We start from the raw sequence: 14369 nt of genomic DNA on the forward strand, positions 1-14369 counted from the left end.
TTGGAAGGTGAGCCTGTAATTTTGCTGGATCTCACCCGTGTGGCTGCTCAGCAGCTAAACATTTTGCTGAAGTTGTCCATATAATCCAGGCAGAAATATATGAGTTTTGACACTCGTGTGATATCATTTCCAAACCTGGTCGACAGCCTGTGTTAGTTGGGCTATACAGATGATTGCATGAGAAGAATTCAGGGCAAATCATTCATCAGAGCCTTTCCTGTTTGGCTTTATTGCAGCTTCTTATGTGCCTGAAGTATTAAAGAAATGCTCTGTTGGACTGAGGTTATACTGGGAGATGGGATCTCACTGAGAAGTTAAGATATCTGAAGGTTTTTTTTTTTCCCCTTTCTACAAAGCGGTTGGAAAGGAAAGGGATCCAATTCTGGCACGATGTTTCAGAAGGTGACATTTGTTATAACTCACTGCAAATGTTACTCACCATCTACAAAACATTCAATTAAACTCAAGAGCAGTGAAAAATACCCAGCTCCACTGCAGCAGCTGCACTTGGCGTCAGAATCCCTCGGGTTCCTTGGGAACCAACAGATCCCTGCTGGAGACCTCCACGCCGTGGCTGCTGTCCCACCTGTCCCTGTTCCCTGGGAGCCAGGTTGTCACAAGAGATTTCCCTTCTTGGGGCTCATCCTCACTTTCCCAAAGATTGCTGTGACCAAGCAGGGAAGTGGCTTTCTGTGCTGGGAATCCTCCTAGAACACTGATTTCCCTGATTAAATCACATTCTCGCAGAACACAAATCCCCCAGTCGATGCATTAAACAAAGACCCCCGTAAGCTGCTGGTTTGGAAGTCAAAAAATAGGAAAAGTTGTCCAATACATTTACGATTGTTTGTATGCAGATCGTAGGTCCTTTTGCCTCTGACGCCTTTGTGTGTGCCTTCAGATTACAGCATGGAGCTGTAATTCTTGAAACTCAACAAACAAAAACTTTTCTCCTGCTTGCAGGAAACCAGGACACCGAGAGCGCACATTTTTGGTATGCCAAACCCGTTGTTACAGATCTCTGGCACCCCAGGAAATTCGCAGATGTAACTTTGCTGTGTGCTACACCCACCCACTATTTTGCAGTGTCAGCTGGGCTGGAGCTCAGATCCACCCACTCCCGCCGCACTGGGCCCGCTACGCTAGAGCTGAAGGCAAAATGCAGATGGGCTGTGCTGAGCACGGCTGCCTTATGGCACGGTGCAGGGGGGTGCTGGAAGCAGAACCCGGAGCATCTCATTCCTGGTTCAGCACCTGAACCATGAGATCCTGCCTCTCATTACCTCTTTATCAAAACTCCTCATTCCCCTGGGTAGCGGACTGAAATGGAACAAAACTCCGGCTAATTTTCTGCATAAGCCATTGAGTTTTGGGCAAGGAGATGGAAAAAGCCATCCAATTAGTTATTGCTGCTGGCATCCCCTGGTCCTGATTTGGTGTGGTTTATTGATGCCAAGCAGAGGTAGATAACCATAGCTCCCTTTTTCCTTTGGCGTGAAAACCTTTCCAGCCCGTATTTCCTGAGTTCAGTCACCTGCTAGGCTCTTTGAGCCGTGTGAAGGAGCAGTAATTCCTTCAGTTTGCTACACTTGTTCCAGGGCAGGCTTTACTTCTCATTTTCCTAGATCATAAACAACATCACTGCCTCTGGAGAGCAGGGGTGGTGGCTTTCTTCATCAGCCTGTCTGGGTCCTATTTATAAACAAGGAGAGTGAGAAATTATGTTAAAAACTTGGAAGCTTTAAAAATAAAACTGTGACCTAGTCAAAGAGTAAACATTAGAGAAAAATAAAAACCTATTTTAAGAGATGGAAATGGAGAGGAATCAAGAGATTTTTAACTGTAAATAGGAGGGTGTAAATCCTCCGATCACTGGCAGTTCAGGTGCTGAGGACCTGGCTCAGTGATGAAAAAGGAGGGAAGAAAAAAGACATTAAGCAGGGGAAAAAAAGAAAGGTGAGAAATCCACCTCATTGTACATGATAGATTATCCAGAAACAACCCGATCACGCTTCTTTCCAGACAAAAGAAACCAGTGTTTAAATTGGATTTAAAAGTATACCAAATGCCTGTCATGTATACATCTTTTGAGCAGTAGTGGAACCTTAATTTTTTTAGGTAGTCGTTTAATGTGGGGTTGGTCAGGGAGTGTTGAGGTTGTACAGAGAATGAAAGATTTAGAAAAGGAATCGGAAGCTTTTACTGCAGTGGATCTTTGGAAATTTGTCCCCAGGAGGAACAGATAGGGGTTGGTTGTCCATTTTATCACTTACATCTGCTTATTTTTCCCCGACAGGTTGCCTGGTCACTATGAACAATGGCCCAGCTATACTACAAAAAGGTAAACTATTCACCGTACAGAGATCGGATCCCACTGCAGATCGTGCGAGCAGAGGCAGAGCTCTCGGTGGAAGAGAAGGCCTACCTCAGCGCCGTGGAGAAGGGGGACTATGCCAGTGTGAAACATGCCTTACAAGAGGCGGAGATCTACTACAACATCAACATTAACTGTATGGATCCTCTCGGTCGCAGTGCCCTTTTAATAGCCATAGAGAACGAAAATCTGGAGATCATGGAGTTACTTCTGAGCCACAGCGTGTACGTGGGAGACGCTCTGCTGTACGCGATACGGAAAGAGGTGGTGGGAGCTGTGGAGCTGCTGCTGAATTACAGGAAGCCAAGTGGAGAAAAGCAGGTTAGTCAAGTGTTCCCGTTCAGCTGTTACCTTAATAAAATCCTGTGTTAGGAAAGTGGTGCTCCACAGAGAAGGGGCTGTTCAAGAGTCATAAACCAGAGTCTTTAATGCAGAGCCGTTGCTCTAAATGCCCACAGTGGACGCGGGCAGCTCTGCTTGGATGATAACTTTCCAGTCTGAGCAGACACGCTCAGCCTGACTTAACTCAGCATTCTCAATTTCACTTGGTGTTCTTTTCAGTCTTACAGGGTTTGTGGACATACTGATTTATAGGTTGATTTACAGACACACGCTTTGTAAAGGAATTTGGGGCTGTCTGAAGTTATATTATAATATATAAATATGAACTATTGCCATGCTGTTGCACTGATATTAATAAGTGGAATTGCTTTTCATAAGTAAATCTTGAAAACACCCAAGCTTATAAATTACTGTAAGCAAGGAAGCAGTCTGCTAGCTTTCAGTACTTAGCCATTGTAGAGGCATCTTGGTCTCCATCTCTGGAGAGCCCTAGTTCAGAAACGCTGAGGCAGTACACAACATTACAGCACGAACTGAGGTGCTATATATCTGAGCGATGAACAGCTATGACCTGCAGGAAGGATCCTTAGCTGCAAAGCTATCAGTTACATAAGGATCTTCGTGGAAAACCACCAAATCTGAATCCTGTCATTTCAAGTGTCACATATCACACTGTCCCTAGCTTTTTTTTTTTTTCATCTACAAGCGTTAGTGCTGGTAACTGGGACAGTTTGTATGCATTACTGACCACTGCCAATTTTCACAAGATCAGTGCTTAGAAAGGAACTTGCAAACCTGATGATCCTTATTTCTCAGGTTTTCTTTTGAAATCTGCTTGGACAGCCCTTTGTGTGTGAAAGAAGAAAAAGGTTAATATCAGTCAACCAGAAAAGAAAGCTTTTTCGATAGGTAGGGCCTTAGTACATAGTTTTTAAATAGTAATTTTATGTAGTCAAAGCAAACAATAAGGAAACACTCCGGGTCAACGATCAAGAATGCTCAGCTTAGTGCTCAGAAACAGCAACACTCTGCATACCACAGCAATGCGGTTCTAACGTGTGGTTTAAGTGCTAGAGAGATGGAAAATCTCTGCTATCAGACCGGAAAGTTGGGATGTTATTCGTAGTTTTAATGTGTCAAAACGTAAGTAGCAAAATAAGAGCCATAAGTAGAGAATGAGCCATTTTTTTCCAAGAAAGTTGGACCATCCTATGCCCAACATAACTGAAAGTAGAATAGAAGGAAAGGATAGATCACATTACTAAAAGTTTTCTTAAGTAGCGCGAGGAACTGCTAATAATTATTGCAGATTAATGACATATTTCTTCTAAAATATCTTGAAAAGCAAGTGATGGGGTTGATGTGTACTTCCGTAAGATCTCTTGATTACCGAAACTTGGCCACTCAAATTCAAAGCCCTGATGGCTTAACTGGACAGAGGTCCATGAAATAAGAAGGATTTATTACAGCTGAAACTCAACTCCAACATCTCTAGGCAGTGATACATTTCATACTAGGCCTGTTTCATTTTTCTTTCTCTCTGCTGGTGTGCAGCCATCATTCTGTAGCTAGGCTTGTATCTGCTGCAAAGTTTACAACTTGAAGGGGAATGTGTGGGGGAGAAAAGTGCCAGTTTCAGCTTTATTTACAAGGTTGTTACAAGACCAGATTTCATTGGTATGTTCTAATCTAGTGCTGGCTTGATGCAAGATCCTATGCAGAAATCGGGGATAACTCCCCTGGTTTGTGGTTCAGGCTCTTCTGTGAACTGCAGGAAGTGTTTGCCAGTAGAGGGCTGCAGGACTGGCCTTCCCCTTCTGTGGTTTCACTGATTGCTCATGCGGTGACGGTAATTAACATTTATTTCATGTACAGTGATATTACGGTAAATGGAAAGACCTGCTTAGTTAAGCAAAGTCGAGACACACAGGTTAGCTTGTCAAATCACAAAGCTAATATAGGAGGGCTTTTTGAACACGAGTTCCTGAGTCTGATTCGAGAGTGGTATTGACGTACGTTCAGTAATTATCTTCACTGGACCCTTTCTCAGAAGGTCCTTTGGGAATCCAATACTTAATTAATTCACAAAAAGCACTTGCTTTGTCCTAATTAATTAAATATATGTTCAAAAAACCTACCGAAAATCTGCTGTTTTGGTTGTGTAGTTACCCAAGCTCACACCTCATGGAATGGTTTCTGTCTTGACGAGAAATTTGTAAGCTTACATCGCTTTTGTATGTCAGGTTTAGCTTAATCTGTTCCTGAATTGTACACAAGGTCCAGTTTCCCCGAACAGATGTGTGGGAAGGCAGCTCCTTGACTCAGGCGTAGCAGCCTGTTTCCACTTCGGGGCTGTCTGTTTGTCTTTGCTGCACTCGAGGCAGAAGTGGAGGAAAAGCATCTTGTGATTGCTGTCTTAAATGCTTCGCGCACCACCTTCACCCAACAGAGTCTGGGGTCTGTGAAATCCTGCTAGTTCCCATTTCTGGCCCTCTGCCCCCAAGAGGAGGTTGCTGGATGCTGTATCAAAGCCTTGCCAGGCATGAAGAGCTGTTCCTGTTTGTGTCAGTTCTGGTAATTGTTCTCTGCATCTCAAAAGCATCGCTCAGCAGCATCACACTCACCACAAGCCGTTTTACAGGCATGGATTTTGCTCATTCGTACCCCCTTATCCCTGTACCGCTGCCCCAACCAAAAACATCACAGGCTGCATGATGCCAGCCTTTTGTGGGGTTACAGCGACTGTATCTAGATAGCAACAGAGGCACCCAAATGAGGAAGGGCAAGGGGTGGAAGACACCACGTTCCCATTCAGACATGCCCTGCAAAGCGGTTTTGCTCCCCAGCCACAGAGCCTGTGAAGGGTGATGTGTCCTGGGCACTGCCTACCCGTTCCTTGAGAGCAGAGCTCTTCCCCGTGTGCTGACCTTTCCAGGGAGCAGAAAACAAAATAAAAATCAAATATAAGGAGTGACGTTTGTTGTGTGCCTCATGTAAGAGATCCAGGGTCTCATTCAGGATGGAAGGGCCAGGTGGAAATGGCTGAAAAGAGCAGGCGGCAGAGCTGCTCGTGTCCTGTTATTAAGTGACCACGGGCAGTCATTATTCTGCAAACCTTTGCTAGGCTCCTGTTTAAGTGCCATTTACTGAGAATACCGTGCCAGTGGCAGGGGTAAGTCATAGCCAGTAACTGTAACAACACAAATCTCCCGCACTGTGGCCATGTGGATGGGGTGTCTCGGGGGGGAAGAGGTGACTCTGTGTGCATGCGGAGCGTACGGGAGCCAGGAGCACAAACCAACCCTCTCTAAAGGCCACTACAAAGCGCACGATAAATGAGTGTGCTGAACGGTGATGCGTTCAAATAGACCTATTTCTTTTTAGGTTTACCTCCAAGCGAGGTTCGTGGGCTATTTTAAGAACTTAACATTTCTCCTTGAACCCGTTCTGCCTGGTCCTGACAACTTCGGACTGTGCTGAGAGTCTCTCAATAAAGTTGGGGAGACTTCACCAGCTACAGCCAGAACTATTGCTACTACGGTAGCTCTGCGGCTAACGTAAGCAAGTTATTGCTGTTGTGAAAGATGCTGGCACCTCTGGAGATTTGGGGTTCAGTGAGAGAGCCATCAGAGTGCAAGCATCTTTCTTCTGCTACCTTGGGAAGACCATGCAGACATGCTGATGTGTGTCATTGGAGTTAACAGGAACTCGAAGCGACTTTCAAGTTTGAGTTCAGCACTACCATAGGAGCAAGAGAATGCTTTTGAATCCTATTGAACAATTTCTCCTTCCCAGTAAAGTCTTCTGCCTCCACACCTGTTTGATCTTGAGATTTAGGTGGTTTCGGGTGTGTGTTTGTTTGGTTGTTTTTTTGTTGTTGCTGTATTTGTTTTCCCCCAGAAGTCATTTTAGAAACGTTTTTGCCATACAGACATCGATACAGTGGGTTACGTTTTCAGCCAGGCTGGAGTCTGCAGCTAACCTGCACTGACAAACAAGAGGAAATACAAGTCTGAAAATCCACATTTTCCCACATATCCAAATCATTTTCAATTTATCGTTAGTAGTGGTTGTATTTCCATAAATTTTGAATCCTGCCGAAATCAGTACAAATCTTCCCTGTGACTTCAGATGAGGTCTTAGGAACATCGAGGTATTTTTTAATAGCCTCTCGTGTGAGTTCTGCCAGGCAGCTCCAGCTCTCTGTTAAGCATGCATCACAGCTCGCAGCTTGCACACATCTCGCATTGTTTTTTGCCTTGTTACGGTGGATGTTGGCAGTGCAACAGGCGCAGGCTGTGCTGGCTGCCGAGCCACTTGCATTCTTTAAGAAGCTGCAAGCAGCCAGCTGAATTACTACACGTTCATGGTATAGCCGTGAGCACCTTTACGGGTAGCTGTTTTCTTCACAACAATCAGAGCTGACATCAAATGTTTACATAAGGATGATACTAGCATCTCTCTGGTATCTGCCAAAATTAGCAATTTGTTCATGGCAGATGGCTCCGAATTAATCTGGTTCACAGATGGGACTACAAATGCAATTCCTCAATAATGAGAATAAAAAGAAAAGGGATCTCAGTATTTATGACCGTGATTCAATTTGTTTCGACGGTCTAAAGGCCTTATGAGTCAATGAGATCTCAACAGATACCTATCCATATGTCTTCCAAAGGAAGAATCTGAACAAAAAATAAAGCCCTGGAAGAATGTGGTTGCGGAGAGGAAACTATGGAGAAAAAAAGGCAAGCTTTTAAGTCTTAGCTGCTAATCCTCAGATACCTGCTGGTGGAAGGTTGCTACACTTGATAGTATTTGCAAACTTAACATTTGACCTCAAAAATCCTCTTTTAAATGAACTGATGAGTGAAAAATCCGTTGTCATCAGTGTAAATATCATAGATCAGCAGCCAAGAAACAATTGTTTGTGAACCAGAAATTATATGGTGCATTAAACCATTTTATCCTTGCCCAAATCCAGTAACTTTCTTGATACAGCGTGATTTAACTGATTTTTCCTACTCACTTAGGGTTCTTCTTCCTCTATGCACAGTCCAGTGCAAAGCTGCGTTCTTATTTCCAACAGCCCTTGATACTTTCTGGATGGACAGACTCATTGCTAGCATTGTCAGACCGATGCAGTCACTGACAGGAGCAGGTCGGTTCTCAGGTATCTCATGGCATAAAAGTTGGATTCTACAGACAATCAAGAGTTCTAGAAATTGCTGGTATTCCTCATGTCCTGGCTGAGCAGTTACTATGGATCTGTGTCACTTGCAGAGGTGCCTGGGGTTGGACCACAGGACCTGGGTTTTGTAGCTGCGAGAAATGTTACCCCATCTCCTTCAGTAAAAGGTTTGTTTCCTTGATATTTAGTAAGGTTAAAGGCAAAGGAGAGACTTGTGGACTTCCCAGCTAAAATTGCTGAGCCTTGTAGCACCAACCCCCAACCCATGAGCTGAGGATGGATGCAGGGAGAGCGTTCAGATACAGATACAGATAAAGATGCCTTCCTTCTGCAGCGGTAACATATTTTGGGTGCTCACACTGCTTCTGGGACATCATGGACTAGGTGGATGCTAACAGCTATGAGATATTACAGAGGCATGAAGGACTGCAACGGGATCAAAGCCCAGAGTGCCCTTCTGCAGCGCTAGCCATAGTTTGCAAGCAGTATTTGTGTTCTTACATCAGTTTAAAAAGCAGTTCAGCTAATCACAGAGGCCTGAGACGTTGGGTTGCTGAAACCTGGGCACCCGTGTCACAGAAGTCTGTAGGTCTGACCTGGTCTTACAGTGCTCCACTGCAAGAACTCAGCAGCAGAGGGGCTAGCAGGCTGGTTGGTATGACTCAGTACAGATACCGTGCCCTTTGGTGTGACTCAAACCAGCTGTTTCCATGTTGATACAAGAGGTCCAAAATGAAAAGGGGAGGCTGGACCTGGCTGGGTGCACTCGGAGCCAGAGCTGAAGCAGTAGAGAAAAAACAGCCACGGGTTCTCAGTATGAAAATATTTGAAAGGCACAATAAGGAAGAAAGATTGTGTCTGAAAACAGCAAACTAGCTGTTACTGCTCCAAAGCCTAATGGCTCTGCCAGCATCTAGGCTTTTCATTATTTTTATTGATGCAGTAATAATTCACAGCTATAGTTAACGTGCCTTTGACATTGGCGGCTGCCTTCAGAATGAATGCCATCTAATTAAACAGCAAAATCAAAGATCACTTCAGTTAATGATTACATCTAACTGGGAGACTTTCCTCCCTCCCCACCGCCTTCCTCCCCAGGTGATCTTAAATCCACGAGAAGGTGCGAGGCAAAACCAGGAACTCGGCAACTTATCACGGAGCTAATGAGCAGCAGCGGGGCTGAGGCTCGCAGGCTGCAGTGCCGGCTTCCAGCCCCTGACGGTGGCAAATACGTCACTGGCTCCTTCTCCAGGGCCAACAGCAAGGCTGTTGTTACTTCCTAGGAGGGCTGGTGGGTCAGGGTAAGAACCACATCGCAGCATGCACAAACATGTCACGCTTGTGAGCTAGCATGTGGACAGGTAGGAAAGACAGGGACATGCTGTTAGAGGAGATGCTTCCCAGGGAATTTTCTTCATTCATATGTGGGAGTGATCTGAGCGCTTGCCTGCGTCAGCTGCTAACAGCACGGCTCAGGAAAGCTGAAATGCAGCATGATGGAGTGGCTACTGGAGGTCTGAGCTCCTGTGAGCAGCAGGAAGCATTCTGCACACCCAACAGGGCGCGTTTGGGGCCAGCAGTGATAAGGGTCTCAGCTGCATGGACAGCCTGTAGCAAACTAGTTGTAGGAAAAAAGTCCTGTTCGTGTTCCTACACAAGTAAGCTTTTGGTCTCTCTATAGATCTGCCCATTAAGGTGTTAAATTTGATAAAACATATTTGCTCACCTACCCAGCATCCATGAATGGGCCTAGTTCACTCATGAGCCCCGATTACAGCATTAGCTGCTCCCTTAGATCAGCCCCACAACATCAGGTAACAGGATTTTTGCCTCTGGTTTGTGACTTCTGACACCCAGAAAGGGCACTTGACATGGCTGTCTAAATGGGAAGATGCTGGCAAGTCTGCCTGCTGAAATAGTTGTGACACATGGTCAAAGGGAAGCTTGTTTGTAGGGGGAAATTGAGCTTACATTACAGGCTGCCCTGAAATGGAGCTCTGGGATTTAGGAGGAGCCCCCTAGCTCCGATCAGGCTGTTGAATATAGCTGTGTGCATTTGCAGATTAGAACAGCACCTTTATAGCTTGTTCATTCCCGTGATGGGGCAGTGATCAGAGTGCGATGGGCAGAGCCTTCTGGTGGCTCCAGGAGTGGGGAAAACCAAAAAAGCATCAGCTGAGCACAAGAGCATTCTCCCTGATCAGCCCTGCTTTGCTGGTGCTTAGTTTGTGGAAGAGGGAGGACTCACGTGCTCCACTTAAATACTCTTCAGGCAGATCGATGATGAGTTAGACCCAGTCTCTGCAGCGAGGGGTATATTCGCTGGGTGTTTTCAACTGCTTAGGGTTAGAAATAAAGGAACTCAGTGCCCCAGTGGTAATAGAGAAAGATACAACCACGGAGTTAATTCTTGTGCGAGACCATGCCACCTCTCTGGGTTGCCATTTCTTCGCTAGCACAAACTCCGGGGTCTTTTCAGAATCCATACAGTCTTAGTGAGCAGAAAAACAATGCCAAAAAGCAGAACCTAATAGTCAAAACGGGAAGAAACACAGCCACCTGCTTTGTGAGCATCGAGATGTGTTTTGTGCAATGTCAGACAGCACTGGGCTGGCACCAGGTGCGCTCACTCACTGCGCTTTGTGATGTTGTCTTGTGATGAAAGCTGATATTTTTTTTATTTTTTAAGGTATACGATCAAAAAGGAACATAGCCCCCTTCCCCAGACAAAAAGCTTTCCCTTTCCAAGCCCTGTTAGCAACATATTACCTCACCTAAACCCAGTGAAACATCTCTCTCTGCACACAGTAATAAATTATTGGAAATAGGGACATTTGTGTACAAAGATGATGACATGGAAGGTTATAGACAATATGATTATTGGACTTTTTTAGTACATCTTGTCCTTGTTACCACTAAGTCAGAATAGAAAATACAGAGATGAGATAAAATTAAAAAGCTGGACAACTCTTCCCTCCCAAAGTAAACCCTGGAAAATATTTGAAAAATAGCCATAATAAAGCAAAGATGACTTTGAAGGCACAGGCTGCAAATTTCCTGCTCACCGTGGACTGTCTTTATTTCAGCATGTTTGAGGTCAGGCAAGAACTTACCCATAAAATAAAATAAAATAATGTAAGGGGCAGGGACATTGCAAGGCCTTTAATGTAGTCAAGAAATTAGCAGGACTGGATTAAGTAACTCTTTAGCAAAACAAACTTCCAAATGTAAAATCAAAATTAAAAATCATCAGGGTTGTCTTTTCTTTTTTTTAACCCCAAACAGCAGCTCTTGTCACAGAGTAACCCTTTAAACGGTAACAAAGAAAAGTGAAAAATGCATAAACAGTTTTATGTTTTCAAATGGAGAAAAAACAGCTTCAGGCATACTATCTAGTCTGGCTGTCTGAACTTCGGGAGAGAACTCAATTTACCCACATCAGCAATATTAAACTCACATCTGAGTTCGTATCAGAGGATCTCAGGAAAAAGATCTGGCAAGGAGCTGGGAACTTCTGCATTTTGAGAAGGTTTTAATAGAGCCATAGCAGTCTGTGAGCCAGGTTCTGATTTCTGTTATGCCATATTTTCTCTAGCAGCTTCATTAAGGTCTGGATTTGTGATACTCCAGAACTTCTGTCTCTTTTTGTTTTAAGTGGGCAAGTGTCTTTATTCAGCTAGCCCCAGGCTACCTGAGCATAGTAGAAAACCAAGACTCATTTGATAGTTGGTCGTCTCAGAGATAATGTGACATAATATGTAAATTGGGACTACAGTCAACTTCTCAGCCATTCTTACACTGATGAGGAAGTGACAGCCAGAAGAGGGTGCAATTGCTCGTGGCACAACACTGGTTGTCCTCCTCTAAGCAAGATCAAGCACTTTAGACACGAGCCAAGACTGGATTCGGTTCTTAGCTGGAGCAAGACACAGGAATTCGGGGCCAAGCAGACCTCAAGACTGCACTTAAATACAAGAGGTTCAAGCACAAACTGTCCAACTCTTCAGCAGCATCCCTGTGGTCTGGAGAATAAAGTCCACACTGTGCACTCTTCATTTAGTCATCAGCCACCTTATCTCATTTCCTCCACCCCATCAGGAGGGGAGAGTGGCTCAGAGGAGAGAGTGCTCTGTCTGGGATGAGTTGCCATAGGCCATTTAAATGCATATTTGCAAAATCCTTTCCTTCTGAAGGCTTCTCTCTGCCTTCCTCTTTTTTAATCCGCAAATAAAAAGAGAAATTACGTAGCATCAGCCATAAGCGGGGACATCTTTTGACAGTCTCTGCGCTGCATTTCCCAAACACGTGGCTGAACACAGCGAGCTCGGGTGCAGCTCTGCCACAGCCAAACACTGGGGTTTAGCTCTGATAACCAAACCCTTGCGTCTACCTCCATTTTCTAGCACGTGGATGAGAAGCCAAATTACAACTTGAAGTATCCAGAGCAAATATGTCTGGATTAATGTACTTTGTTTACTGGTTGCAGAGAAGAAAGTTCAGTTACATAAGAATCAAATTAATTTATTTTTTGCATTATTTCAATAATCATGCATTATATCTAGTGATTTTTTATTCAATGATACATATTTCAATGTTAATATGCATCATCGAGTAACCTTGGATCAGTGTTTGGCTTGCTACAAGGTGCCCAAAAGGTACCTATGTAAATTCTCGATTTTGCTCTGTCAGTCTGAGGGGCAGAGACTTGACTTGGCTTTCCAGACATACCAGTCACTGAGCAGGCTTTAGAACCTGCTCCAGGAGGAGCCTTTTCTTCAAGTGGATGTACTTTTTTTTGAAATTACCAGAAGAGTCCAGTAACAACAGAGCTTGTCCAAAATTATGTCTACAACCGAGCACGCTTTATGCCGGCATTAAGAACTTGTTCACAACCAATACAAAAGCCCTTAAAGTACATTACTTTGTTATCAGTTGGTGACGTTCATTATTCTTCATTAACTAAATGACATTTCATTCAATGAATTGCTCTTTAGTTAAAAAATAACCTCCTTTTTAATATAGATGCTGTCGTCACTCTCAGAAATACAAGATGTCTCCCAAGGCATGCCTGATTAAGACATTCAGTTATTGAAATCAGCACCGCTGCATCACCTAAAATGAAAGCTTACATTTGTAGGAGCATGTAACATTTTCCCCAGAGTCCCGTACAATGAAAGAAATGCCTGTGGGGTCCTACCAGTGAAATCAGTTGTTGATGGGTTTAGGCAAGGAGCAGGATTCAGATGGCCACACCGGCCACACCATGCATTTTTTTCAAGACCCTGTTGCTAGTAACACAGCTGATCCACAGTCTGGCTACCCTGACTCTGTCTCTCCTCTCTTTGCGGAGCTGCATCTCCAAGCACCACAAGACTGTGATCCTAAACAAAATCAGCCCCTGCTAAAGCTCCTGCTGACCACGGAGCCTCACGCTGAATTGACAGGGTACAAAATCTTTTTTTATGATAAAAATTGGCCGTGCCTGTTACAATGCTTTTGGATGGCACACGCACTTCCCCCATAGAGCTGCATGTAGAAAAACAACCTAGAAATAGGAAATCCTTGCTCAGTAAATTAACCAAGCTTCCATTTTCTGCTAGCATTTTATTTAAAGTCTTCCATGAAATTGCCTGAGTCTGTTTTTAATAGAACATTGTTTGGCAATTAGAAAATCTTCAATATATAGCTCAATCAAAAGGTTATACTAGCTGAAAATAATGACAGTATATTTACAGTTTGTCATGGTTATACATGCAGTTTATTATGCTAGTCCAGGTGAAGTGCTAGTTTAGGGAATGGAGATGGCCTGAAAATGTGGCGATTCCATCTGGAACAAGTGAAAGTGTTATTAGCTATTTTCAAGCAAAGCTGATGGTGTTCCTAATGAACATTTTCAATGTATCTCAGAACAAGATGTGTATTTAAACAGCCTCTGGCCCGAGAAGCTTACTGTTAGAGGAACAAAACAAGCTGGGAGGAAGGGGTTTCATGCTTAGGCTTTGCTTTCTGAATACACTCTGTTCACTTCAAACCTTGGAGCACCAAGGTTTTCTCTGGGGAGGTGGCAGCTGTGAGCACTAGGAACGCCAAGGAGCCCTGAACGTGACGGGTGACTGTCTGGTAGCCTTACCAGACCATTATCAGGAGGACTGTCAATACAGAGGGGCACAAAGTATTAAGCAAAACGGAAAACCATCCCCAAATAGCAGACAGAGCCAGGCTCCTTCAAAGATAAGATTTTGAACCTGACCAGCAATTTCTCTCCTGCAGAACAGCCTTTTCATCTAGTTGTCTTCATTTATTTGCAGAGATGGATGGCAGATGCCGTATAAACATTGTAGCTTGCTTGGAAGCCTTTCAGTGTTTAAACCTGGGTATTTACTTCTCTTCTACTCCTCATTCTCTCCGTTTACCATGCTTTGGTTCACATCACCCAGCAGTCTTGGAGACTCAGGCTGGATTGCT

At 44.2% G+C, this 14369-nt stretch overlaps 1 protein-coding gene across 3 annotated transcripts in view; it reads left to right on the forward strand.

Moving 5' to 3' along the window:
* The window catches only part of TRPC5 (transient receptor potential cation channel subfamily C member 5), a 98382-nt gene that overhangs the window by 25714 nt on the left and 58299 nt on the right, over positions 1 to 14369 (forward strand). For 2 of the 3 annotated variants that reach the window (XM_040572301.1, XM_040572302.1), the window contains exon 2: positions 2297 to 2695. In XM_040572301.1, coding sequence (XP_040428235.1) covers positions 2318 to 2695 — 378 coding nt within the window. In that variant the 5' untranslated portion in view covers positions 2297 to 2317. Of the gene's footprint in view, positions 1 to 2296; positions 2696 to 7645; positions 8072 to 14369 lie in introns of those variants that run through there. The other variant, XM_040572303.1, reaches the window with a different exon arrangement.

This window comes from Cygnus olor, chromosome 13 (genome assembly GCF_009769625.2).
Source record: "Cygnus olor isolate bCygOlo1 chromosome 13, bCygOlo1.pri.v2, whole genome shotgun sequence".
Classification (NCBI taxonomy): Eukaryota; Metazoa; Chordata; class Aves; order Anseriformes; family Anatidae; genus Cygnus; species Cygnus olor.